The sequence below is a fragment of the Gorilla gorilla genome, chromosome 1, assembly GCF_029281585.2.
Source record: "Gorilla gorilla gorilla isolate KB3781 chromosome 1, NHGRI_mGorGor1-v2.1_pri, whole genome shotgun sequence".
NCBI classification, from domain to species: domain Eukaryota; kingdom Metazoa; phylum Chordata; class Mammalia; order Primates; family Hominidae; genus Gorilla; species Gorilla gorilla.
This window is the reverse complement of record NC_073224.2, coordinates 188,597,074-188,623,367: the sequence shown is the minus strand read 5'-3', so window position 1 is coordinate 188,623,367 and position 26,294 is coordinate 188,597,074. Positions and strand designations below refer to the sequence as shown.

General features: G+C 40.0%; 1 protein-coding gene and 1 pseudogene across 4 annotated transcripts in view; one reads left to right on the top strand and one right to left on the bottom strand.

Annotated features, from left to right (window-relative positions):
* Positions 1–1,446: 1,446 nt before the first annotated feature.
* EPS15 (epidermal growth factor receptor pathway substrate 15) overlaps positions 1,447–26,294 on the bottom strand; it is a 164,529-nt gene continuing 139,681 nt past the window's right edge. For all 4 annotated transcript variants that reach the window (XM_063698773.1, XM_031014168.3, XM_063698780.1 and 1 more), the window contains 4 exons: positions 12,150–12,226; positions 10,057–10,219; positions 7,375–7,559; positions 1,447–3,053 (listed from right to left, as the gene is read on the bottom strand). In XM_063698773.1, the coding sequence (XP_063554843.1) occupies positions 2,907–3,053; positions 7,375–7,559; positions 10,057–10,219; positions 12,150–12,226 (572 nt within the window). In that variant the 3' untranslated portion in view covers positions 1,447–2,906. The remainder of the gene's footprint in view (positions 3,054–7,374; positions 7,560–10,056; positions 10,220–12,149; positions 12,227–26,294) is intronic.
* Positions 18,480–19,477, top strand: LOC109028186 (26S proteasome non-ATPase regulatory subunit 7-like; annotated as a pseudogene).

Here is a 26,294-nt window from a genome sequence, read left to right as displayed (position 1 = left end):
AGGCTGGTCTCAAACTCCTGGGCTCAAGGGATCCTCCCACCTCAGCCTCCCAAAGTGCTGGGATTACAGGCATGAGCCACTGTGCCCAGTGACAAATTCTTTTTTCTTTTTGAGACGAAGTCTCACTCTGTCACCCAGGCTGGAGTCCAGTAGTGTGATCTCGGCTCACTGCAACCTCTGCCTCCTGGGTTCAAGCAATTCTCCTGTTTCAGCCTCCCAAGTAGCTGGGACTACAGGAGCGAGCCACTATGCCTGCTAATTTTTTCGTATTTTTAGTAGAGACAGGGTTTCACCATGTTCACCAGGTTGTTCTCGAACTCCTGACCTCAGGTGATCTGCCCACCTTGGCCTCCCAAAGTGCTGGGATTACAGGCGCGAGCCACTGTGTCCTGCCTACAAATTCTTATGTTTTAGGCACTGTCTTTATGCATATACATTTCATTTCTTTCATAAAAGCACGACATGATAACCAAAAATAATAGTTTACATTTATTATTTATTCTATACCAGGTACTGTCCCAAACCCTTTACATATATTAATCTGTGCTGATTGTATGTACCTACTCCTCCTTGGACACAGCATGGACATAATCAGAGAACCATGCAAAACTCAACTGCAAATTGGATATATGGATGGGATTCTTTATTATTACTTAAAGTTTACTGTTCTCATAATTACAGGCTACAACTTAGAGGTTTGAAACTTTAAGAGAAAATTCAATTAAGAGAGCTCAAATAAACATGAATCAGTATGTAGAAGACATTTAAAACTTTGTAAGTAGTGCCACTTAGCTCTGGGCAATACTTATCTGTCCTTTTCAAGCACAGGCCCTGGAGCCAGAGTCAACAACACAGAATACCACAAACGACTCTAAGACATTCATCCTACACAAGCGAGCACATATACATATATATTTATATAATATATACATACTTTAATATTATGTTGGTCCACGAGGTATACACATTTTAACAAAAGATAAAAATCTATGTAATCCAGTTAAACATACATAAGATTAGGATACATTTATTACATTGAAAGTTGGTGTTTATAAGTTATAGATATTTAATATTTGAGTTTAAAATTTTTTTTGAAGCATTTAAACATTTGCTTATTTTCCCAGTGCAAAAGAAAGTTGTTCAAGTCAACTTACCTTTATCCTAAGGAGTAAGAGGAAGAAAACAAACAAAAATACCACCTATCACAACTCCCAGTCAAATTTTGCAGAAAATCCTTAGGTCACTGGATTCGTTTATCAAAATTAAGCCTTGTGATTATGATTCAGCCCTTGCTTCATATGTATGACTTTTATGCAGAAATGTTTCTATTTACAAAGGTAGAAAAAAGTTAGCAGTGCAAGATAGTGGTTTAAAGTTTGTTTTAAACTGTAGGAGTCTAATTGTGTAATGGAAAGAAAACAAAACAAGCACCATTTCAAGAAGAAATGAATTGGATATTTTGGAATTTATTTATAGGCTAGGCAATAAGTTACTCAGATTAACACAGATCAATACCACCTTGACTTGGTGACCCAGAGAATTCTAATTAGATTTTAGGTGCATTTTTCTTTATCTTGGTATTCAATACATCATCTAAGTCAGTAACCGTGTTAAACAAAATTAAAATGACAAGTTACAGCTTACTTCACAGTCTATTTCAAATTCAGCTTGTCCACTAGGTCAGTTTTACAGGAGATGGTCTTTTAACATGAAGAGGTTTGATAATCTGGCAGGTCTCTTCTCTCCCAATTAAAAAAACAAGAGTTTTTTTGCTAGCTTGACAATTTTATAGGTGAAAAACATGAAGTAAGTAAATAAACTAAACCACAAAGATGGACAAAAAGCAATATGATATAAAACACATCACTTTTTCTATTTGTATTCAGTGAAAGTTTTTACATTTCAAGTAAATGAGCCTTCATTAAAAAAAAAAAACAAATATATATGAAAAATTAAAGTACCTTCCAGTTCTAGCTTGCTGAAGTTTCTTCTGCAAAAGTATAAAAATTAACCCCCTAAGAACTAAACAGGACAGGGCCATGGCAAAGGCAGAATGGCTGCCATGTTAAGACTTTTGCTTGCCTTATACTGATGGGTATATTTTAGGTGATAAATTTTCTCCACTATCTATCACTTAAAATGAACATTTTCTTACAAACTTTATTTGTAAGAAACTGATTTTTATTAATTAGCAAACACACTGAGAGGTATCTGTTGATCTAAAATTCTCTAAATCCAGATAAATCTTTTTTAAAATTTATTTCACACATGAGGCTTTAATATTTTTAGTTAGGAAAAGATCGAATCTGAGGCTATAATGGTTCAACCTAAAGCATCCCTTTTCCATAGTGGAGTAAATCTGTGCAAAATATTTTTCCTTATCTCTAAAAAACAAATTAAGTAGAGGAATTTAAAAATGCACTTTAGCCAATTTGCACCAATCATAAAAGAAATAAGATATTCTTTCCCTTACCCTCACTCAACCATTCCGATCAGGGGAGAATACTGCAAACTTTAAGAACCTCACTGGCTATCATCAGAATAACTACAGAACAGGGTAGTGCAGGGTGAAACTATTTCTCTATATTCCAGAAGGCAGAAGCTTGGGTGCTCTAGCTTTACAAGTAAAATAGCACAGGCAGGCAAAAGCTCACAGTAAATGTATAACAGAACAGGGGCCTAAGTGAAGGTGAATTTGTCTGACTGGGTTACAGCTTTTATAAGAAAAAAAAAAAAAGACGAATCTGTAATGAAGAAAAAAAAAAATCCTAAAATTTTGTCACATTTACAGGAGTCTCAAACCTTTTGTATTCCCATGCTCACAGGTAGTTTTGATACACATTGTAAATAGTTTCAGTATTCAGGAAGAAGAGTACTATATTGTTGCCAAAGAACAAGAGAATTCTTCATGCTTCTGATATCTCAGATTTGCTGAGTGCAATAGCCAGTTCTAAGTCTTCTTGTTCTTGCTGATTTAGTCGGGCAAGCCTCTGCTCTTCCTCTCTCTCACTTTCCCTCTTGGCCCATTCGATCATATCTTCTTCAGAGGGATACTGCCATTTAAAAGATCGATGAACAAACGAATAAATAAATGAGTAAAGCAAATAAAAAGAAGGAAAAATAGTTTTTACAAAAGGACACCTGAAGGACTCTGGAAATAGTCTGGTTACTTGTTAATTCTTTTTTTTTCTTCCCCTGAAAACATGTTTAATATTAACCAGTTATTAAGCTACAGTTTAATTTAAAAAATTAATTCAATCTATAAAGTCTATAAAACTAAATGTTAAAAATGTCACTAGGCTAGATGTGGTGGCTCATGCCTGTAATCCCAGCATTTTGGAGGCCGAGGCAGGTGGATCACCTGAGGTCAGGAGTTCGAGACCAGCTTGGCCAACATGGCAAAACTCGCTCTCAACTAAAAATACAAAAATTAGCTGGGCATGGTGGTGGTGCCTGTAATCCCAGCTACTTGGGAGGCTGAGGCACATGAATCACTTGAACCCAGGAGGCAGAGGTTGCAGTGAGCCGAAACTGCACCCCTGCACTCCAGCCTGGGTGACAAAGTGAGATTCCATCTGAAAAAAAAAAAAATATATATATATATATATATATATATTTTTAAATGTGATATATGTATATATATATATATATATATATCTCTCACTGAAAAAGTAGAAATGCTTATAGTAGATTAGAAGATTTAAAAACAGGAGAGGGCTAGCCTTTTTGACCTAATGTAATGTAAAACATTTACCACTTCAACTTTACTGAGACCCTCACACGACAAATCATTTTTAACTTAATCCCACTGGTAGTTTCCTAACCCTTAATGTGTAAAAAAGCTAAGAAGCAAGAAAAAAAAAAAAAGCTGATTTTGCTATACATCATATTAAAGTATTGGGTATACTAAGCAAGATGTGATGTAAACCTAATCTTTTTTTTTTTTTTTTTTTTTTTTGAGACAGAGTTTCGCTCTTGTTGCCCAGGCTGGGTGCTATGGCGCAATCTTGGCTCACCACAACCTCCGCCTCCCGGGTTCAAGTGATTCTCTTGCCTCAGCCTCCCGAGTAGCTGGGATTACAAGCATGCACCACCACGCCCGGCTAATTCTGTATTTTCAGTAGAGATAGGGTTTCTTCATGTTGGTTAGGCTGATCTCGAACTCCTCACCTCAGGTGGTCCGCCCATCTCGGCCTCCTAAGAACCTAATCATATTTTATAAAAAGCATTTTGAGCCAGGCATGGTGGCTGACATCCGTAATCCTAGTACTGTGGGTGTGGGCCAATTGCTTGAGCTCAGAAGTTCAAAAAGTTCATCTTGGCAACATGGCAAAACTCTGTTTTTACAAAAAAAATTAGCCAGGTGTGGTGGTGCACATCTGTAGTCCCAGCTACCTGGGAGGATCACCTGAGCCTGGGAAGTTGAGGCTGCAGTGAGCTGTGATCATACCACCGCTCTCCAGCCAGATCGACGGAGTGAGCCAAAAAAATAAAAATAAAACAAAAACCATTATGAAGATTTCTCCAGGCTTTGGGAACTTTTAGACCAGTCTAAATAAAATCTTAACACTCATAATTATTATGTTGGGGAAATATTTTTATCTACCCCAAACAGCAACCTTGGCAAATACTAAATTAAAAATTCTAATTGGTTTCAAGTCTTGTCACATAGAAAATCCTTCATGAAAGGATGAAATAAAATACACTGTCAGGCTTTTGAAATGGTAGTTTTTTTCCCTAGGGAATTAAGCAAAACTTTGAAACGTGTAATGCTTAACCACATCTTTCACAATGAAAAAAGAAGATGTTCTTATTATAAGCTGTTTTTTATTATACTATATTGAGATTTTGGAGCAAAATGCCTCAGCTGTTGTTCAAGACTCCTTCCAACCAGATTTGTTTTTTTGTTTTTTTGAGGCGGAGTCTCGCTCTGTAACTCAGCTTGAGGACAGTGGCACTACATCAGCTCCTGCAACCTCTGCCTCTGGGGCTTAAGTGATCCTCCCACCTCAGCCTCCCTAGCTGGGATTACAGGCATGCGCCACCATGCCTGGCTAATTTTTGTATTTTTAGTAGAGATGGGGTTTCACCATGTTGGCCAGGCTGGTCTCACACTCCTGACCTCAAGTGATCCACCCGCTTCGGCCTTCCAAAGTGCTGGGATTACAGGTGTGAGCCACCCCGTCTGGCCCCAACAAGAGTTTGACTTGCTAAAACCATACTTAAGATATTAAATGCCACGAACTACCAGAGGGTTATTTTACACTAAGAGAATTATAACCTTCTAACAAGGCCAATTTTTGATTCTCTGCTTGAAACAAATCAAATTCCATCTAATGAAAGTTAAGTCGGGCTGGATGCAGTGGCTCACCCCTGTAATCCCATCACTTTGGGAGGCCAAGGCAGGAACATTGCAAGATTAAGGGATCGAGACCATCCCGGCCAACATGGTGAAACCCCGTCTCTACTAAAAACACAAAAATTGGCTAGGTGTGGTGGTGTGTGCCTGTAGTCCCAGCTACTTGGGAGGCTGAGGCAGGAGAATTGCTTGAACCTGGGAGGTGGAGGTTGCAGTGAGCTGAGATTACGCCACTGCACTCCAGCCTGGCGACAGAGCAAGACTCTGTCTTAAAAAAAAAAAAAAAAAAAAAAGGAAAGTTAAGTAAGGCTGGGCGCGATGGCTCACACCTGCAACCCCAACACTTTGAGAGGCTGAGGCCGGTGGATCGCCTGAGATCAGGAGTACAAGACCAGCCTGAGCAACATGGAGAAACCCCGTCTCTACTAAAAATACAAAATTAGCCAGGTGTGGTGGTGTATGCCTGCAATCCCAGCTACTCGGGAGGCTGAGGCAGGAGAATTGCTTGAACCTGGGAGGTGAAGGTTGTGGTTAGCCGAGATCGCGCCTCCAGCCTGGGCAATAAGAGCAAAACTCATCTCAAAAAAAAAAAAAAAAAAAAAAAAAATCAGTATAATTCTGGCACTCCATTTTTACAATATTCAAAATATTGATTCCTATTTTGCTCCTTCATAGTCAAGAGAAGCCACCAGAACTTAGAGTACAGATTCAAAAGCTGGGAGCTCAGTCGTCTTAGTTGCATGCAGAATCTTTTTTTTTTTTTTGGAGACAGGGTCTGGCTCTGTCACCCAGGCTGGAGTACAGTGGCAAGATCACGGCTCACTGCAACCTCCACCACCTCAGCCCCCCAAGTAGCTGGGACTACAGGTGCTTAAAGCACTTTGGCCTCTTAAAATGCTGGGATTACAGGCGTGAGCCACCACGCCCTGCCTGCATGCAGATTCTTGACTACCTCCCTTCTAACTAGAAACAGCTGCAGGAATAAAGCAATTGGTTGAATGGCCCAATGCTACACTGAGGAGGGAAATATTAGGCAGAGTTACCTGGCCACTAGATCTATTTCCAAAATCATCTCAAGGGCATAAGGTGATAAATAGAAGAAAATTTCTGTTTTATAGAACAGGCAATGATAACGAAGGTTATTTTGCTTGAAAAAACTGTGAAACTGAAAATTTGTTACCCAGTCTAAGAATTTTATTAAAAAATAACTTTTTTTACTGAATAATGGTGGAATATATGACATTGCTTTATGTCTCTCTAGACTGATACCTCCATGGTTGGTTGCCCCATTTCTGTGATTTTATAGGCCCTGCTTATGCTGTTATCATGGCACCCTTCCATTGTTTCTAACGATCTTCCTATTTTAGACATCTCTGAAAGAACGCAGAGTAAACATGAGAAGTTAGTGAATTAGAGCCCTCCAAATAAAGATTGTTTAAATCCTGACAACCATTTATTTATTTATTTCATAAAACTGGCATTTACATTTTTAAAAAGCTACTATGTAAGTTTAATAGTTTTACTTTCTATTCAAAGAATCTCTGGCCCTATCCTCTCATATAATATTTGCTGACTGGTCTCCAGAAATCATTAAAACTTTATACACAAACACACATACACAGCTGCAAATACACAAACTTATTACTGGCATTATTCATCTAGTGGGCAGAGAGCAATGACTCTGTAATTGTTCATTAAATCACCATCACCCATAACCATCCACAAAATAATAACTGTTAGGATTTTACTTACATTACCAAGACTAAGAGAAAGATTTACAAAACAACTTGTGTATATGACAAGAACTGGGACTACTAAAATCATCTGTGCGATGGAACAACCGTAGCACTGTCAAAACAGGATCAAACAGAGGTTTTGCTTGGGGGAAGAATGAACGATCATTTTTAGTACCTTGGTAAATTTAGTTAAAATGATGCAAACTTGGCAGACTCCAAAATAATCTCTGAAAACTCTTTAAAGATTTTTCCCCCAAACAGCTCATTCACAGTACTTACAGCACTGAAGTTGGCAAAATTGCTTGGATCAGCCTCTTTATTGGTAGTGGTAGTAGCAGAAGTGAATGGATCACAAAACATTTCAGGATCTTTTTCTTTGGGGCTATCGTTGCCTGGGAAAGGCTGAAATGGATCATTCAGTTTAAAGGGATCAGGAGAATCCAATTTGTTGATGGATCTTTTCCCTGGATCAAAATCATTACAATTAATTCAACCAGTAAATACAGCAAATACAAGCACACAAGAACATGTACACAGATAGCATTAAAGTACTGTGGGTAGAGGATGATTGAGTACCTAAAACACATTCTGAATATTGTCTTAAATAGCTACACCAACAATTTATCCTCAAATTCTTCACACACGATCTCTCAAATAGATTCCAGCTATGTGCAGCTAATGAAACAAATAGCAAAGTAAGGATGGGCCAGGAATCATATTTTTGTCCAAAGACTGAATCCCACCATCCCCTAGCCACACTCAAGCAGCATGTTCCCAAAAGGAGGGAAGAATGGATTAAACAGAAGGAGAATAATAAAGAATAAAGACAGAAATGGCCTGCCTCTGCTGTTATAGCCCTCAGCCTGATAACAGTTATCCACTAGTGGCAGTTAAGAGCAAATGACCTCTGAAAACTGGGGAAATTCTTCTGATTTTTCTCTAGTTCTACATACAATACCTAACAGCATAAAATTTTTAAATTACCGTAGTAAAATGCTGCCAATTTTTTGTTATTTACTGTATTTCAAAATGAAGAAAAAATGTTTTGAAGCCCAGGGCCTAAATCTTTGTGGTTGCTGATCAAATAATCTCTGACCAAACAATAGTATTCTGTCCTATTAGTCACTCACTAATTCATTACCATTTTCAAACAAGTTCTCTAAGTCTTACTTAAACTTAGTACTTCTTGAAGAAAAGATAATAAAAATAGGGGTCAAAATATCTCCAAATATATTTTTTTCCTAAAATGCATAAGCTGGTAATAGCAATCATAACAACAGATTCCATCACTGTAGCTGCTTAGAAAAGATGCTCATATCTCAATGGATTCTTCCAATAATCCTGTGAAAGTAGGCAGAATTAGAATTACTGCCAACATTTAATAGCCAAGGGTCAGATATATGAAATTATACACTTAAGATCACAGTTAGTCAGGGAACATCCAGAAACAGAACCCAGATTTTTAGACTCCCAGTTTAGTGCTCTTTCCAACAAACCAGTCTTTTCCTTAATCTTTTTACAATGATATACAATTACTTGGATGAAGATTCTTAGATTTAGCAAAAGCACTAGCATATTATTTTACTTAAGATTTAAAAAAACAACCTCACTATTGGCATCATGCAAGTTGTAAAAACTTAAATGTGCAAATTAACCATTATTTATTTTTAAATATATTCTGATAACCTCACTTCTAGAAATATATGACATAAGCTACCTTTCCTTAGAAGGAATCACTTAACTCATTTACCTGATTTTTCAACAGATTATCGGATATTTACAATTGTACATGCAATTCTTTCAGTCAAAGAAAAAAAACCTATCTGCTCAAGACCATGGAAAGGTTATGATGAAAAGGCAATATTCATCTGTAACTACTGAGACTGAAAATTTCCCAAGGAATGAGGTATGATTTAAAAAAAAATATACTAAGATGTGTCTTCTCACATAATACCCCAACAGCACTACAACTACTCAAGGAATTATCCTTTTAGCCACTTATTATGACCTAAAAACAAAACAAACTTTCCTTTGTATAGTGCTAAACATATACATACACACGCATACTAATTATACATAGAAACAAAAATAAGAAACAAAGACTCTTGGCCAGGTGCAGTGGCTCACACCTGTAATCCCAGCACTTTGGGAGGCCGAGGTGGACAGATCACTTGAGGTAAGGAGATAGAGACCAGCGTGGCCAACATGGTGAAACCCCATCTCTGCTAAAAATACAAAAATTAGCCAGGCATGGTGGATCATGCCTATAATCCCAGCTACTCGGGAGGCTGAGGCAGGAGAATCCCTTGAATCCGGGAGGCTGAGGTTACAGTGAGCTGAGATCGTGCCACTGTACTCCGGCCTGGGCAACAGAGCGAGATTCCATCTCAAAAAAAAAAAAAAAAAAGGAATATTTTAAGTTAGCTAAAATACCATTCTCCTTCAAGAAAACCAATACTTTGTTTCAAATCACTGTATTGCTGAATTCTGGATACTAAAGAGGCCATATATTCTCACATTAAAGGATTTAAGGAAGACTTTATACTTTACAGGAAAAGGACTTTGAAACAATCTTCTCTTAAATAAATTATAATTAAAACACCAAAGTACAGGAAACTGCTATTCAAATGGATAATCAATGAGTTTCCAAAAGGCAAAAAGATTTTCTTGACACTTTCCCTTTTCCATTTATTGCCTCTCTGAAATGATTAAGTTAAAAAAAAAAAAAAGAAAAGAAAAAAGGTCTTAGCAGAAAGACAGCTCATGAAATTTATACATGCCGACCTCTTAGGTGCATGTCTGTAATTCGGCAGTTAGGTCAGAATGAATGACAGCAGCAGGCTTCTGACATATGTTTGACTTGTTTCACTTAAAGCCATTTATATAAGTAAGTTCCGCACAATACTTTTCAGAAAGAGAAAAGCCATGTAGTTGACTGAAGAAAAGTACCAACTCTCATACCAGGTGGTGGAGGGCAGGGTCTTGTTGGAGTTCCGATCTTTGGTGGCAGTGCTGGGGGTTCATCTTCACTTTTGACCAATGTTTCCTCAAATACATTTTTTGTAATCACTACGTTGCTGACAGAGCTCGATGTGGCCGAACGAAAAGGATCTTCATTGTTGACCTTTGTTTAAAAAGAAATGGTTATACATGGCTATACCAAGCAAATTGTGGTAGTCATGTAGCATTCAGAATAATGATTTAAGTATTATACAGTTTTATTTATTTTAATTCTGAGAACACTGAAATTTTAACCTTTGCATTCAGGGTCCAATGGGAGAAATTTCTGAAAAAAAAAGTTATTCTATATGACGAGTGATTCTAACATCATTACTTATTAAGATTAACAGATCAAACCAAAAACAGCTCAATCTAGATTAAAGGTTTGTCAAGCTTCAGGAAATATTCAATGCAAAACCACCTGAGGCCCATTTTAAAGGGACTGTATGCCTTTCCGCAAATGAATATCTGATCTAAATGGTAATCAAAGGAAAAAAAATGGATTCCATACTTCCTAATGAACTTAAATATAAGATTTAATACTAATGCAAGGAAAATGGCATCTTGACAAACTATAAGGACAACTTGAAAGTCAATTTTTTTTTTTTTTTAATTTAAAAGGCAGGAGTCTCCCAAGCTGGAGAGCAGTGGCACAATCATAGCTCACTGCAGCCTTGAACCCCTGGGCTCCAGGGATCCTCCTGCCTCAGCCTCTCGAATAGCTAGGACTACAGGTGTGTACCACCACGCCTAGTTATTTTTTTAATTTTTATTTTGTAGAGATGGAGTTTCATTATGTTGCCCAGGCTGGTCTCGAACTCCTGGGCTCAAGCAATCCTCCCATCTCAGCCTCCCAAGATGCTGGGATTACAGGCTTGAGTTACTGCACCCAGCCTGAAAGTCAATTTTTTGAAGCAAACTGATCCCATAAAAGCATAATTTTTTTTTTTTGAGACAACGTCTCACTCTAAGGTTGGAGTACAGTGGCGCGATCTAGGCTCACTGCAACCTCTGCCTCTTGGGCTCATGTGATCCTCCCGCCTCAGCCTCCCGAGCAGCTGGGATTACAGGTGCGTGCCGGCATGCCTGGCCAATTTTTTGTGTTTTTTGGTCGAGACGAGGTTTCACCACGTTGCCCAGGCTGGTCTTGAACTCCCGAGCTCAGACAATCCACCTGCCTTGGCCTCTCAAAGTGCTGGGATAACAGGTATGAGCCACCGCGCCTGGCTGGAATGATAAATCTTAATGTGTGTCTGAAGACCCTGCCTTTCAAATATGTAACAAAAGATTAACTTTTCTATAATGAATCAGACTTCACAATTTTACATTTATTTAGGCAATGCTCAACAGTGACATTTCAGGCTGGACATAATTGCATATTGTGGGGGGCTAGAGAGTGGACTGTATTAAACAGCATCCCTCATCTCTATCCACTAGATACGAGTAGCATCTCCTACTCAATTGTGAAAACCAAAAAGGTCTCTAGACATTGCCAAATGTTCATCTGGTGGCAAAATAACCCTCAGTTGAGAACCGAGGAACCAACAATCTAATCCTCCTTTTCTCTTAGCCCGAATCAATATCACAGCCACAGTGGAAAGTAAATAGTGGACATTTAGTACTGGACTTTGTGTATTAATTACCTTAATACTGGCCCTAACAACCTCAGAACATAAAATCAAGTAACCAATACAGAGAGGATGAAATAAAAACCCAGATTTTACACTTATTGACCCAGACAGTCAACAGGGGGAAAATGTGGTTCAATTGGGAGAAACATGTTTAAAAAGACAGAAGACTAAATATGAAGTTGCTAAGCAAACATGCCAATAGAAAATTATAATTACCTCTACCATCAATACAGTCTAGTTATATAAAGAAATATGTCTACTTTAACTATGTGTTATCTTTCATTTCTATCTGAAATCAACATTTGCTGTGATTTACTGAAATCAAGTTGCAACTTTGTGAGAGGACTATATAATTGAAAGGAGGATTGCTCTTTTGGTGGAAACACAGTATGTTTTCCCTTCCCATTAATTACTGTAGATTACCTTTGACAATGTGCTGAAGTCAGCAAATCCACCTCCAAATGATTCATTCCCAAAAACAGAAGCAAAGGGGTCTGTGGCTAAAATGAATAAAGAAAATAAATGAAACAGGACAGTAAGACTTTTTTTTTTTTTTGAGGCAGAGTCTCACTCTGTCCACCCAGCCTCAAGAGCAGTGGTACGATCATGGCTCAGTGCAGCCTCAATCTCCCAGGCTCAAGTGATCCTCCCACCTCAGCCTCCTGAGTAGCTGGGACTACGGGTATGCACCACCATGCCTGACTAATTTTTGTATTTTTTGTAGATATGGGGTTTTGCCATGTTGTCCAGGCTGATCCCAAACTCCTGGGTTCAAGTGATCCTCCTGCCTCAGCCTCCCAGAGTGCTGGAATTATAGGCATGAGCCACCAAACCCAGCCAAGGCATCAAACTTCATGTTTTCTTTTGGTTAATCACATTCAGACAGTTGAAAACATAAAATCTCAAATATTAATTCCTGAATTTATGACTGACACCCACAAAGACAGACTGTATACTGATAACCCCACAAGATGTATTCCTTTGTATAAATCAACTGATGAATGATTTATAGGTAAAGTAATAGCAAATAAAGTAATGATTTATAGGTAAAGTACAGGTAAAGTAACAACTAGATGATTTATAGGTAAGGCTTTGGAACACATGTCAAATAATATAGCTCCTATGAACTTAAATCACTGCTAATAAAGACATCAAGAAGTACAAAAAGCTAATATAATACCATTAATACCACATTTCACACTCATCCTTCAAGGCATATTTCAAATGCTACCTCATCAACAAACCCTGGATTAACTTAGGTGTCACTACTTCCCACAGCAAGAAGTAATTTTTTCCTTCTCCGCGGCACTAATGGCATTCTAGTTTGTACCATGGTTACCTGTAATTGATCACCCTTATTAGATGGTAAGGTCCTTGAAAACAGGCAATAAGTCCTATCCAAAGAAGAATGGACAGTCAACAAACATTTGTTGACCATATACCAAGTCTGAGAAAATAAAATGATACAAATTCCTACCCTTGAAAAAGTTGTCTAGTAAAAGATATGTAAACAAATACTAATAAAACAGTCTTATATGGGTTATGAAAGAGGTATGAAAAACCTGTAGTGGGAGTCACTAACCGCCTGGGTGAATCTGGAAAAGGAGCAAAGAAGCCATTACATTTAGCTTTTAAATAAAATCTTTTGAGTAAGAAATGGAGTTTACCAAATAGATAAACACGGGGAAGAGAAACCAGGCTACCAGGCAGAAGGAACAGTAACTACAAAAGTATATTTAACAGGCCAGGTGCAGTGGCTCACGCCTGTAATCCCAGCACTTTGGGAAACATAGGTGGGCAGATCACTTGAGGCCAGGATTTCAAGACCAGCCTGGCCAACACGGCAAAACCCTGTCTCTACTAAAAATACAAAAAATTAGCTGGGCGTGGTGGTGCGTGCCTGTAATATCAGCTGCTTGGGAGGCTGAGGCAGGAGAATCGCTTGAACCCAGGAGGCGGAGGTTGCAGTGAGCTGAGATCATGACACTGCACTCCAGCCTGGGCGACAGAGCGTGTCTGTCTCCAACAAACAAACAAACAAAGTATATTTAATCAATGTTTCACAGGCCTGAGAAGTTGTTTCTTCCATCACATTGCACTTACCAAGCAGACTAACATTTTCAGCTGGAATGAATGATCTACTCTGAGATAGGCTTCACCCATTCAGGTGTAAGGGCTACCAATAACGTCAAAGAATGTTTATAGGAATTGCTGCCTGATACAGGAAGATGGAAAGAAACAAAGCAAACAGTTGGAAAGGAAGGCAAGGAAAGAACTGCAAAAGAGAAGGCAAGACAAAGAGGCACAGAAAAGTTCTCCTCAGGCCGGGCGCAGTGGCTCATGCCTGTAATCCCAGCACTTTGGGAGGCCGAGGCGGGCAGATCACCTGAGGTCAGGAGTTTGAGACCAGCCTGGCCAACACGGTGAAACCCCGTCTCTACTAAAAATACAAAAATTAGACGGGCATGGTGGCACACGCCTGTAATCTCAGCTACTCAGGAGGCTGAGGCAGGAGAATCACTTGAACCTGGAAGGTGGAGGCTGCGGTAAGCTGAGATTGCGCCACTGCACTCCAGCCTGGGCGACAGAGCAAGACTCCGTCTCAAAAAAAATAAAATAAAATAAAAAAAGAAAAGTTCTCCTCAAACTATTCTTAGAACAAAAGTGTGCCTATCTGCCCATTTGAATGTGTAAAGTGTGCCCGTATCTCTAAAAATGAGTATATCTTGGACATAAAAAGAGGAGCAAAGAAGATACACTATTTTTGTTTGCTTTGTCACCAAACATATCGTCACCAAGACAGCTGTAGGCAAAGGGTAGCCCAAGTGGGAAAAAGGAGTGGGTGGAAGCATAGAGAAATCAGGCCTTTAGGGATACACCAGCAACTCTGATCCTGAAGAGGATGTTGGGAAGTTCAGGGTTATAGGAATCCTATAATTCTAGCTATAAAAGATGGCCTTTTCATTGATACATATCTGCTGAATCCTCAGCCTAGGGCCCAGCCTCATCATAGGTAGTTTCAGGGTTTCCCTTCTTTCTGTCCTTTTCCTGTTATTTTTTTTTTGTTTCTTTTTTTTTTTTTTTTTGGAGATGGAGTCTCGCCTGTGTCACCCAGGCTGGAGTGCAGTGGCACGATCTCGGCTCACTGCAACCTCTGCCTCCCAGATTCAAGTGATTCTCGTGCCTCAGCCTCCCAAGCAGCTGGGAATACAGATGTGTGCCACCACACCTGGCTAATTCTTTCTTTGTATTTTTAGTAGAGACGGGGTTTCACTATGTTGGCCAGGCTGGTCTCAAACCTCTGACCTCAAGCAATCTGCCGGCCTAAGCCTCCCAAAGTGCTGGGATTATAGGCCACGTGCCCGGCTCCTGTTATTTCTGATGCTGAGGTAGCTAAGGCACAGCCTGAGTGGGGTGAAGATGCTCTCCCTGACTGCTGACAAGGGAAAAAGAGTTGGGCTCATTTCACTTGTGGGACTGAAAATTTGCTTCATGCCTTTTCTCTGTCCTGTCCCACAGCCTTTACAAGTCACAACATGTGTGCAATAGCCTCAGTTAGGTCAGATTTGACTGGAATATTGTGAAGCATATATTGTGAACAAAATTAATTTTAAAAAGGACACTTCTATATGAAGAATATATAGTACCTTACTAAAGAGTTTTTCTACACTTTCCTCATAAATGACCTATTTAGCACTAGTCTAAACACTGCGGAAAAACAAATCTTAGATGAATGACCAATAACTTTCTCAGATACTGATCATGGTTGATTTGAGGCAGAGGCCCGTTCAGAAAGCAGGACTCAATGAGTTCAACTTGTTCAGATCACGCGTAAGATACCTACTGGGGGGAGTTCCAGAAACACTTTTAGAGAAACCATGCAGGTGACTTTCTTCCTCTTGGTGTACACAGGGGCTATGAGCCAGCAGAACTGGGCTTTAGGTGCACATATGACTTCATTAGTACCGCCTTTTCCCAAAGAATAAAGGTAATGAATGCTTTGGAAAAATATATAAAAGTATAATTTAAAAATCATCCCTAAATCTCACTATCAGAAATAACCCTTATGAATATTTCAGCATACTTCTTTAACAGCCTTTATTCCTGGTATTTTTTTCTTACATATTTGAGATCATGCTATGCTGATACGGTTTTTTGTGAAGGTGTACATGAAAAAGCTACATTTTAGGTATATCACTTTTTATCCCTTACACTGATTTAATCACAGTACTCATCAGTATTTGACATATATTTGTTCATTGCCTATCTTTCTTATACAAACTCTATGAAGACAGGAACTTTGTTTTGTTCACAGCTGTATCCTCAAGGCCTAGCACAAGGTCTGGAAACTAGGAGATGCTCATATTTGTTGAAAATATGCAAAGAAAAAAGGGACAGAAACTGTCTATTAAGAATTCTCCAAACAAATATCATAACATTTCTTAGCATAACCAGCTGAATAACAAGGAATAAGCAAAACCAATCTTAAGGCTCACAAATAATTCCCTGAAAAACAGCTATCTACCAGAAATCTTGACATACGCCACATAACAATGTTTGGTCAACAACAGGCTACATATATGATGGTGGCCCAGTAAGATTATAATTGGGCTAAAAAATTCCTATCACCTAATCATTTCATAGCCATCATAATATCCATAGTCCAATGCATAACTCATGTGTTTGTGGTGATGTTGGTGTAAACAAACCTACTGTGTTGCCAGTCGTATCAAAGTATAGCACACACAATTATGTGGAGTACACAATGCAGGTTGAGTATCCCTTATCTGAAATGCTTGGGAGAAGGAGTGTTTTGGATTTCAGATTTTTGCAGATTTTGGAATATCTGCACTGTATATGCTTATAAGTTGAGTACTCCAAATCCAAAAATCCTGAAACCCAAAATGCTCCAATAAGCATTTCCTTGGAGCATCATATCAGTGCTCAAAAAGGTTTAGATTTTCAAATTTTAGATTTTTCAGACCTTGGATGCTCAACCCGTATTTGATAATAATAATAAACAACTATGTTACTGGTTTACGTATTTACTATACTATAGTTTTTCGTTATTTTATTATTTTGTTTGTTAGGCTGTTTTTTTTTTTTTTTAAAGACAGAGTCTCACTCTGTAGCCCAGGCTGGAGTGCAGTGGCATAATCTCGGCTCACTGAAACCTCCGCCTCCTGGGTTCCAGCAATTCTCCTGCCTCAGCCTCCTGAGTAGCTAAGATTATAGGCACGTACCACCATGCCTGGCTAATTTTTGCACTTTTAGTAGAGACAGGGTTTCGCTGTTGGCCAGGCTGGTCTCGAACTCCTGACCTCAGGTGATCCACCCACCTCAGCCTTCCAAAGTGCTGGGATTACAGGCATGAGCCATCATGCCCACCCTATTTTGGTTTTTTTGATGGAATCTTGCTCTGTTGCCCAGGCTGGAGTGCGGTCGTGCGATCTCGTCTCACTGCAACTTCCACCTCCCGGGTTAAAGCGATTCTTGTGCCTCAGCCTCCGAGTAGCTGGCATTACAGGTGTATGCCACCACACCCAGCTAATTTTTTTTGTATTTTTTAGTAGAGATTGAGTTTCACCATGTTGGCCAGGCTGGTCTCGAACTCCCAACCTCAGGTGATCCACCCACCGTGGCCTCTCAAAGTGCTGGGATTACAGGTGTAAGCCACTGTGCCCGGCCAATCGTTATTTTAGTGTTCACCTTCTACTTATACAACAAATAAGTTAATTGCAAAAGAGCCTCAGGCAGGTCCTTCAGGAGATATACCAGAAGAAGGCATTGTTATCGTAAGAGATGACAGCTTCATGTGTTTGACTGCCCCCAAAGACCTTCCAGGGGGACAAGATGTGGAGGTTGAAGACAGTGATACTGATGGTCCTGACCCCGTGCAGGCCTAGGCTCATGTTTGTTTGTGTATTAATTTTTTTTCCTTTTTTCTCTTTTGCATCTTACATTTAAGAAAAAAGTTTAAAAGTTAAAAAAAAAGAAAGAAAAAAAGAAAAAATTTAAAAGTAGGCAAAGTTTAGATATACAGAAAGAAAATATTTTTGTACAGCTGTATAGTGTTTTAAACTAGGGGTTTATTACAAGAGTCAAAAAGTTCAAAAAATTTTTAAAGTTTTACAAAGTTAAAAAGTTACAGTAAGATAAGGTTAATTTATTATCGAAGAAAAATGTTTTTTATAAATTTAGTGTAGTGTAAGTGTACAGTGTTTATAAAGTTTACAACAATGTACAGTGATGTCTTAGGCCTTCACATTCACTGATTACTTGACTCACTGACTCACCCAGAGTAACTGCCAGCCCCGCAAGCTCTGTTCATGGTTAAGTGTCCTATACAGATGTACCATTTCTATTTTCTATACTGAATTTTTACTCTATGTTTAGATATGTTTAGATACATAAATACTTACCATTGTGTTACAACTGCCTACAGTATTCAGTATAGTATTCAAGGCTGTACAAGTTTGAAGCCTAGGAGCAATAGGCTATATGACAAATAGCCTAGGTGCGTAGTAAGCTACACCATCCAGGTTGTGTCAGTATACTTTCTGATGTTCCCCTAACCACACATTTCTCACATTTTCCCATCATTAAGCAATGCATGACTATACATAAATTCATACCTGCCCATGCACACACATTTTTTTCATTAAAAAATTAAGTAGTCTTCACAGGATTTGCTGCTACTGCTGGAGTTTGTGGGTTGCAGGGAGCTAGGCCTAGTGGGCGGTGTGTGTCAAGATGTCAGAGCTGGCAGTGCGGAAGGCAGTGGTCCACTTTCCGGTGCTGCTCAGTATGGTGGATCATTTCAACCGAATCAGCAAGGTTGGAAACCAGCAGTGCATTGTTGGTGTGCTTTTGGGGTCATGGCAGACAAAAGTACTTGATGTATCCAAGAGTTCTGGAGTCCCTTTTGATGAAGATGACAAAAATCATTCTGTCTGGTTTTTAGACCATGATTATTTGGAAAACATGTATGGAATGTTTAAGAAAATTAATGCCAAAGAATAGCTGGGTGGTACCACACAGGCCCTAAACTACACAAGAATAACATTGCCATCAATGAACTCAAGAAAAGACACTAACCTAACTCAGTATTGGTATTACTGACTGAAACTAAAGGATCTGGGGCTGCCCACAGAAGCATATATTTCAGTGAGAGAAGTCCATGATGATGGCGCTCCAACCTCAAAAACATTTGAGCATGTGGCTAATGAAACTGGAGCAGAGGAAGCTGAGGCAGCTGGAGCTGAACACTTGTTACAAGACATCAAAGATGCTACAGTGGACAGTCTTTCCCAGCTGATCACAAAGAGGTCCATGGTTTGAGGAGGCTGAACTCCAAGCTTCTGGATATCAGGAGCTACCTGGAAAAAACAGCCACAGGCAAGCTGCCAATCAACCACCAGATCATTAGCTGCAGGAAGTCTTCAATCTGCTGCCAGACATCAGCCTGCAGCAGTCTGTCAAGGCCTTGTACCTGAAGATCAACGACCAAATGGCAGTGGGGTACTCTGCCTCCCTGACACATTCCATAGTTGCCCTACACAACTTCATCAACAAGATTGCCAATCAGGATGTAGAGAAGAAAGAAGGGCAGGAATCAGAAGGGAGCAAAAAGGATAGAAAAGATGACAAAGAGTAAGATATAGATAAGGAAAAGAGTGATGTGAAGAAAGAAAAGAAAAAGGAGAAAAAGTTAAAGATGCAGCTTTTTAAATTTGTAAATTAAAATCTTATAAACTAAACCAGTATGTCACTAGAAGGTTCTTGTTAAAAAGCTGTCCTGATTAGAGCTCTATGCCTCGGGTCACTCTTGAATGGATAGAGGGACTGATCTCAAACCTAAACTGCAGCATCAGCTGCTATGAGTTGAGGATAAGATAGCTCAGGCTTCAGATTGTATGAGAAAAATGAAGAGAATTCAACATAACATTTTTGGTACTCCTCATTCTTTTATGTATAAAACCAGGAGTTGAATTATCCCCATCTTCAAAGACTCCTGGGGTGTATTTCTGGTCTCATGGGGGCTGCTAAATGGAATGCACGAATTTCATGTGTTCTCTGCCTCATAACACCTTGAGTTCTGACCCTTCTGAACTCTGCTGAGAATAGTGCATCATGTTTTGGACCTGTAGTTCTGGCATTCTCAGGATTTGGGATCCAGTTCCATATATTATTTACCTTCAAAGACACAATTAAATGGCATGAGGTCAGGAGTTCGAGACCAGCCTGGCCAACATGGTGAAACCCTGTCTCTACTAAAAATACAAAAATTAGCCAGGCGTGGTGGTGCACGCCTGTAATCTCAGCTACTCGGGAGGCTGAGGCAGGAGAATCACTTGAACCCAGGAGATGGAGGTGGCAGTGAGCCGAGATTGCACCACTGCACTCCAGCCTGGGTGAACAGAGCAAGACTCCGTCTCCAAAAAAAATTAAGTGAACTTGAAGGACAGTCACAGTTTGTGGTTTTTGGAAATGATGAAAATTAAGAGAAGAAATATGAAAGAAAGCAGAGGCTAAGTAAATACATGAACACATATACGTTTAGCCTGAGTCATTGCCTGTAAAAAGGAAAACCTACTGGGTATTTTACTCCTGCTGGAGTCAAAGATGCTCTAGGGAGATCATGAGCTCCCTTCTATATCCTCAGGATGTTATAAAGATTTAATTAACAGTTGGGAAGTTCTGCATTTTCTGTCAGGAGTTAGTAAAATATTCCACACAAAAAAATTTCTGGCACTTAAACTAATCTCACAATACAATGGAAAAATAATTTTTATAAAGTACATGTAGAAAGTAAGTATCCTGCCGGGTACGGTTGCTCACGCCTGTAATCCCAGCACTTTGGGAGGCTAAGGCGGATGGATCACCTGAGGTCAGGGCTTCGAGACCAGCCTGGCCAACGTCTTTACTAAAAATACAAAAATTAGCTGGGTGTGCTGGCGGGTGCCTGTAATCTCAGCTACTCGGGAGAGTGAGGCAGGAGAATCGCTTGAACCCGGGAGGCGGAGGTTGCAGTGAGCTGAGATTGCGCCATTGCACTCCAGCTCAGGCAACAAGAGCAAAACTCTGTCTCCAAAACAAAACAAAACAAAACAAAACAAAACAAAAAACAGTAAGAATTCTAAATTTGCTTTCCTTAGTTTTCTTTCACAGTCTGCAATGTGTCTATTCACCAGAAGCAAATACTAACAAGATCTCAATGTGAGGCAAAATATTTAACATACCTTTTTTGAGATGGAGTCTCACTCTGTTGCTCAGGCTGGAGTGCAGTGGCATGATCTTGGCTCACTGCAACCTCCATCTCCCAGGTTCAAGAGATTCTCCTGCCTCAGCCTCCCAAGTAGCTGGAATTACAGGTGCATGCCACCATGCCCAGCTAATTTTTGAATTTTTAGTAGAGATGGGGTTTCACCATGTTGGCCAGGCTGGTCTCAAACTCCTGTCTGCCTCGGCCTCCCAAAGTGCTGGAATTACAGGTGTAAGCCACCTCGCCCAGCCATAAAATATTTAATATACTTTTTTTTTTTTTTTGAGATGGAGTCTTGCTCTGTCGCCCAGGCTGGAGTGCAGTGGCACGATCTTGGCTCACCGCAAGCTCCACCTCCTGGGTTCACGCCATTCTCCTGCCTCAGCCTCCCAAGTAGCTGGGACTACAGGTGCCCGCCACCACACCTGGCTAATTTTTTGTATTTTTAGTAGAGACGGGGTTTCACCGTGTTAGCTAGGATGGTCTCAATCTCCTGACCTTGTGATCCACCTGCCTCAGCCTCCCAAACTGCTGGGATTACAGGTGTGAGCCACCGCGCCCGACCATATTTAATATGCTTCTATCCCTATGATAACAAGTATATTTTAGAGGTTGGAGTAGAGTTATATATCATATAACATTTAAGAACAAAAATTTACTGGCATGTTTTTATTTATTTTGAAAGCTTAACAATTCCCCTATTCCGTAGGATCAATCTTTTTGCCTGGTGGAATTCTACCTAGTGGAAGAAAATAATAAGGGTAGAAGGGTACCAGTAAGGCGGGTAAATGTCTTGTGTTTGTGACTTGGGTATGTAACATCACCTCTCAGAATCTCAGTAGTTTCCAGAAGTTGGGATTTTATGAACAAGTAAACTAATTAAATAAATACATTAAAAACCTATATACATATCTCTTTTTCCCCATATAAAGTTTAAAAGATATTTAGGAACCACTGACCTGAATGACCTATATAATAATAACTAATTCTCCTTCTCCATATTCTCATAATTAAAAGTTTTCATGTCAAGTGGAATTACATTTAAGAAGACAATGTAGGAAAAGACTTACGTTGTAACTAAAAACAAAACAAAACAAACAAACCAACATAAATACATAAATAGGGCAAGAACAGGTTTGCCAACTTAACCATAGGAACTTAAAAAAACAGTCCATTCTTCATTTCACAAACAAAAGGATTTTAAAAAGAAGGAAAACAAACTTAGCAAGTACTGATACAGAAGTTGCAGCAAGTTATCCAGAAGTCTAGCTTAGATAATTGATCTATAAAGGTGGCTACACTAAACAACAGATTTTCAGTGTAGACAAAGCAGTCTTCTACTGGAAGAAAATGCCATCTACAACTGTCATAGCTAAAGAGAAGTCTATGTCTGGCTTTGAGGCATCAAAGGACAGGCTGAGTCTCCTATGGGGCTAATGCAGCTGTGGCGACTTTTAAGTTGAAGCCAATGCTCATTGACCATTCTGAAAATCCTAAGGCCCCTATGAATTAAGATAAATTGACAGTAGAAATAAAATAACAAAGCCTGGATGACAGCACAGCTGTTTATGGCATGTTTTACTGAATATTTTAAGCTCATTGTTGGGATCCACTGCTCAGATAAGAGATTTCTTTCAAAATACTCCTGCTAGGCTGGGCACTGTGGCTCACGTCTGTAATCCCAGTACTTTTGGAGGCCAAGGTGGGCAGATCACTTGAGGTCAGGAGTTCGAGACCAGCCTGGCCAACATGGTGAAATCCTGTCTCTACTGAAAATACAAAAATCAGCTGTATGTGGTGGCATGTGCCTGTAGTCCCAGCTACTTGGGAGGCTGAGGCAGGAGAATTGCTTGAACCTGGGAGGCAGAGGTTGTGGTGAGCTGAGATTGCACCACTGTGCTCCAGCCTGGGCAACAGAGGGAGACTGTCTCAAAACAAACAGACAAACAAAAAAACCCAAAAATCTGCTCACTGACAATGCACCTAAGTCACCCAGAGCTCTGATGAAGATGTATAAGGAGATGAATGTTGTTTTCATGCCTGCTAACACAACATCCATTCTTGCAGCCAGGCAGTAATTCTTGCAAATCAAGGAGTAATTTTGACTTTCTAGTTTTATTATTTAAGAAATACACTTTATAAGGCTATAGCTGCCATAGACGGCCATTCCTCTGATGGATTTGGGCAAAGTACACTGAAAACCTCCTGGGAAGGATTCACCATTCTAGATGCTATTAAGAACAGTGTGACTCAGGCCGGGTGTAGTGGCTCACGCTTGTAATCCCAGCACTTTGGGAGGCTGAGGCGGGGTGGATCGCCTGAGGTCAGCAGTTCGAGACCAGCCTGGCCAACATAGTGAAACCCTGTCTCTACTAAAAATACAAAAAATTAGCTGAGCGTGGTGGCGGGCGTAATCCCAGCTACTTGGAAGGCTGAGGCAGGAAAATCATTTGAACCCAAGAGGCGGAAGTTGCAATGAGCCGAGACAGCTCCATTGCACTCCAGCCTGGGCAACAAGAGTGAAACTCCGTCTCAAACAAAACAAAACAAAAACAGTGTGACTCATGGAAGGAGGTGAAAATAGCAATAGTAAGAGGACTTTGAAAGAAGTTACATCCAACCATCATGGATTACTGATGGATTCAAGACTTCAGTGGAGGAAGTAACTGCAGACGTGGTACAAATTAGTAAGGGAACTTCAATTAGAAGTAGAGCCTGAAGATGTGACTGAATTGCTGAAATCTCATGATAAAACTGGAACCAAAAAGGAGTTGCCTCTACAGATAAGAAAGTGATTTCTTGAGATAGAATGTACTCCTGGTGAAGATGCTGTGAACATTGTTGAGATGAGAACAATGGATTTAGAATATTACATAAATTTAGTTCGTGAAGCAGTAGCAGGATCTAAAAGGACTGATACCAATTTTCAAAGACTATCTTGTGTGGGTAAAAGGCTATCGAACAGTGTCACATGCTAAAAGAAATCGTACAGGAAAGGAAGAGTCAATTGATGTGACAAACTTCAGTGTTATTTTAAGAAATCGCCACAGGCACCCCAACCTTCAGCAGCTAACACCTTGATCAGTCGGCAGCCACCAATATTGAGGCAAGATCCTCCACCACCAAGAAGATTAAAATTTGTTGAAGGCTCAAATAATCATTAGCTTTTTTTTTTTTTTTTTGAGATGGAGTTTCACTCTTGTTGCCCACGCTGGAGTGTAATGGCACTATCTCAGCTCCCTGCAACCTCAGCCTCCTGGGTTCAAGCAATTCTCCTGCCTCAGCCTCCCAAGTAGCTGGGATTACAGGCACCCGCCACCACGCCTGGCTAATTTTTTGTATTTTTAGTAGAGACGTGGTTTCACCACATTGAGCAGGCTGGTCTTGAACTCCTGACCTCAGGTGATTCACCCACCCCGGCCTCCCAAAGTGCTGGGATTACAGGTGTGAGCCACTGTGCCCGATCATTAGCTTTTTTTTTTTTTTTTTTTTTTAGCAATGAAGCATTTTCTAATTAAGACACGTGCATTTTTTAGACATGTTACTGCACACTTAATAGACCAGAGTATAGTGAAAACATAACTTTTATATGTGACTTCTTTTATTGCAATATTTGCTTTATTGTGGTGGTATGGAAAAGAACCCATGCTGGGCCAGGTGCAGCAGCTCACACCTGTAATCCTAGCACTTTAGGAGATTGAGGTGGGAGGACCGCTTGAGCCCAGGAATTCGAGACCAGCCTGGGTTCCTAAAACAAAACAAAACCATAATGTCTCCAAGGTATGGCTGTACTTGATTTTGGTTTCTCCATCTAAAAAAATCTAATTCATCCAAGGAAGGAGTTGTAAGATACACATTTTAAAACAAGAATTTTGCATTCTCAGAGTAGTTGACAGCACTTTAAAGCACCAATGCACTCTAATTTGTTAAAATTTGGATAATAATATATACAAATACATATACTTAACGAGATGTAGTTCTTAAAAGTTCAAAGACACTTTAAAAATACGTAACTAAAATTTGCCAACTTCCTGAAGACCTCTCTGGAAGTTAGTTTTGTGGAAGGTAATATGAAATTCTGGCCCACAGGATGTCTAAGGTTTCTTCCAGCTCTAAGTTTGAGGGGAAAAAAAAGAACAATGGAGACACCCCCACACTAATCTTTATACCGGAAAGAAAGAGGCAGAGAGCTTATTTGAAGAAATAATGGCCAAAACTCCCCAACTTTGAGGGAAGACACGGATATATAAAAAGGTCAACAAACTCCATGTAGGATAAACTCAAAAGAGTCCTATATTGAGTTACATTATAATCAAACTGCTGAAAGACAGAAACAAAGAGAGCATTGTGAAAGCAGTGAGAGAAAACTGACTCATCACGCACAAGGGATCCTCAATAATTTTTTTTTTTCTTTTTGGATGGAGTCTCGTACTGTCACCCAGTCTGGAGTGCAATGGCGCCATCTCGGCTTACTGCAACCTCTGCCTCCCGGGTTCAAGTGATTCTCCCGCCTCAGCCTCTGGAGTAGCTAGGACTACAGGCGCAAGCCACCACGCCCGGATAATTTTTGTATTTTTAGTAGAGATGGAGTTTCATCATGTTGGCCAGGCTAGTCTCGAACTCCTGACCTCAAGTGATCCTCCCACCTCGGCCTCCCACAGTGTTGGGATTACAGGTATGAGACACAGTGCCTGGCCAGGATCCTCAATAAAATTATCAGTGAATTTCTCAGCAGAAACCTTGAAGGGAGTAGGGGAATATATTGAAGGGTTCGAAAAAAACACTGTCAACTGAGAATTCTGTATCTGGTAAACTGTCCTTCACAAACAAGAGAGAAATTAAGATATTCCCAGATAAACAAAAATGGAATGGTTTATTACCACTAGACCTACTCTATAAGAAATGCTAAAGGGGCTGGGAGCGGTGGCTCATGCCTGTAATCCCAGCACTTTAGGAGGCCAAGGTGGGTGGATCACGTAAGGTCAGGAGTTTGAGACCAGCCTGGCCAACATGGTGAAACCCCATCTCTACTAAAAATACAAAAATTAGTGAGGCATGGCTGGGCGTGGTGGCTCATGCCTGTAATCCCAGCACTTTGGGAGGCCAAGGTGGACGGATCACTTGAGGTCAGGAGTTCAAGACCAGCCTGGCAAACACGGTGAGACTCCATCTCTGCTAAAGATACAAAAATTAGTGGGGCATGGTGGTGCGTGCCTGTAGTCCCAGCTACTTCGAAGGCTGAGGCAGGAGAACAACTTGAAGCGACAGGGGGAGGATGCAGTGAGCCAAGATCTTGCCACTGC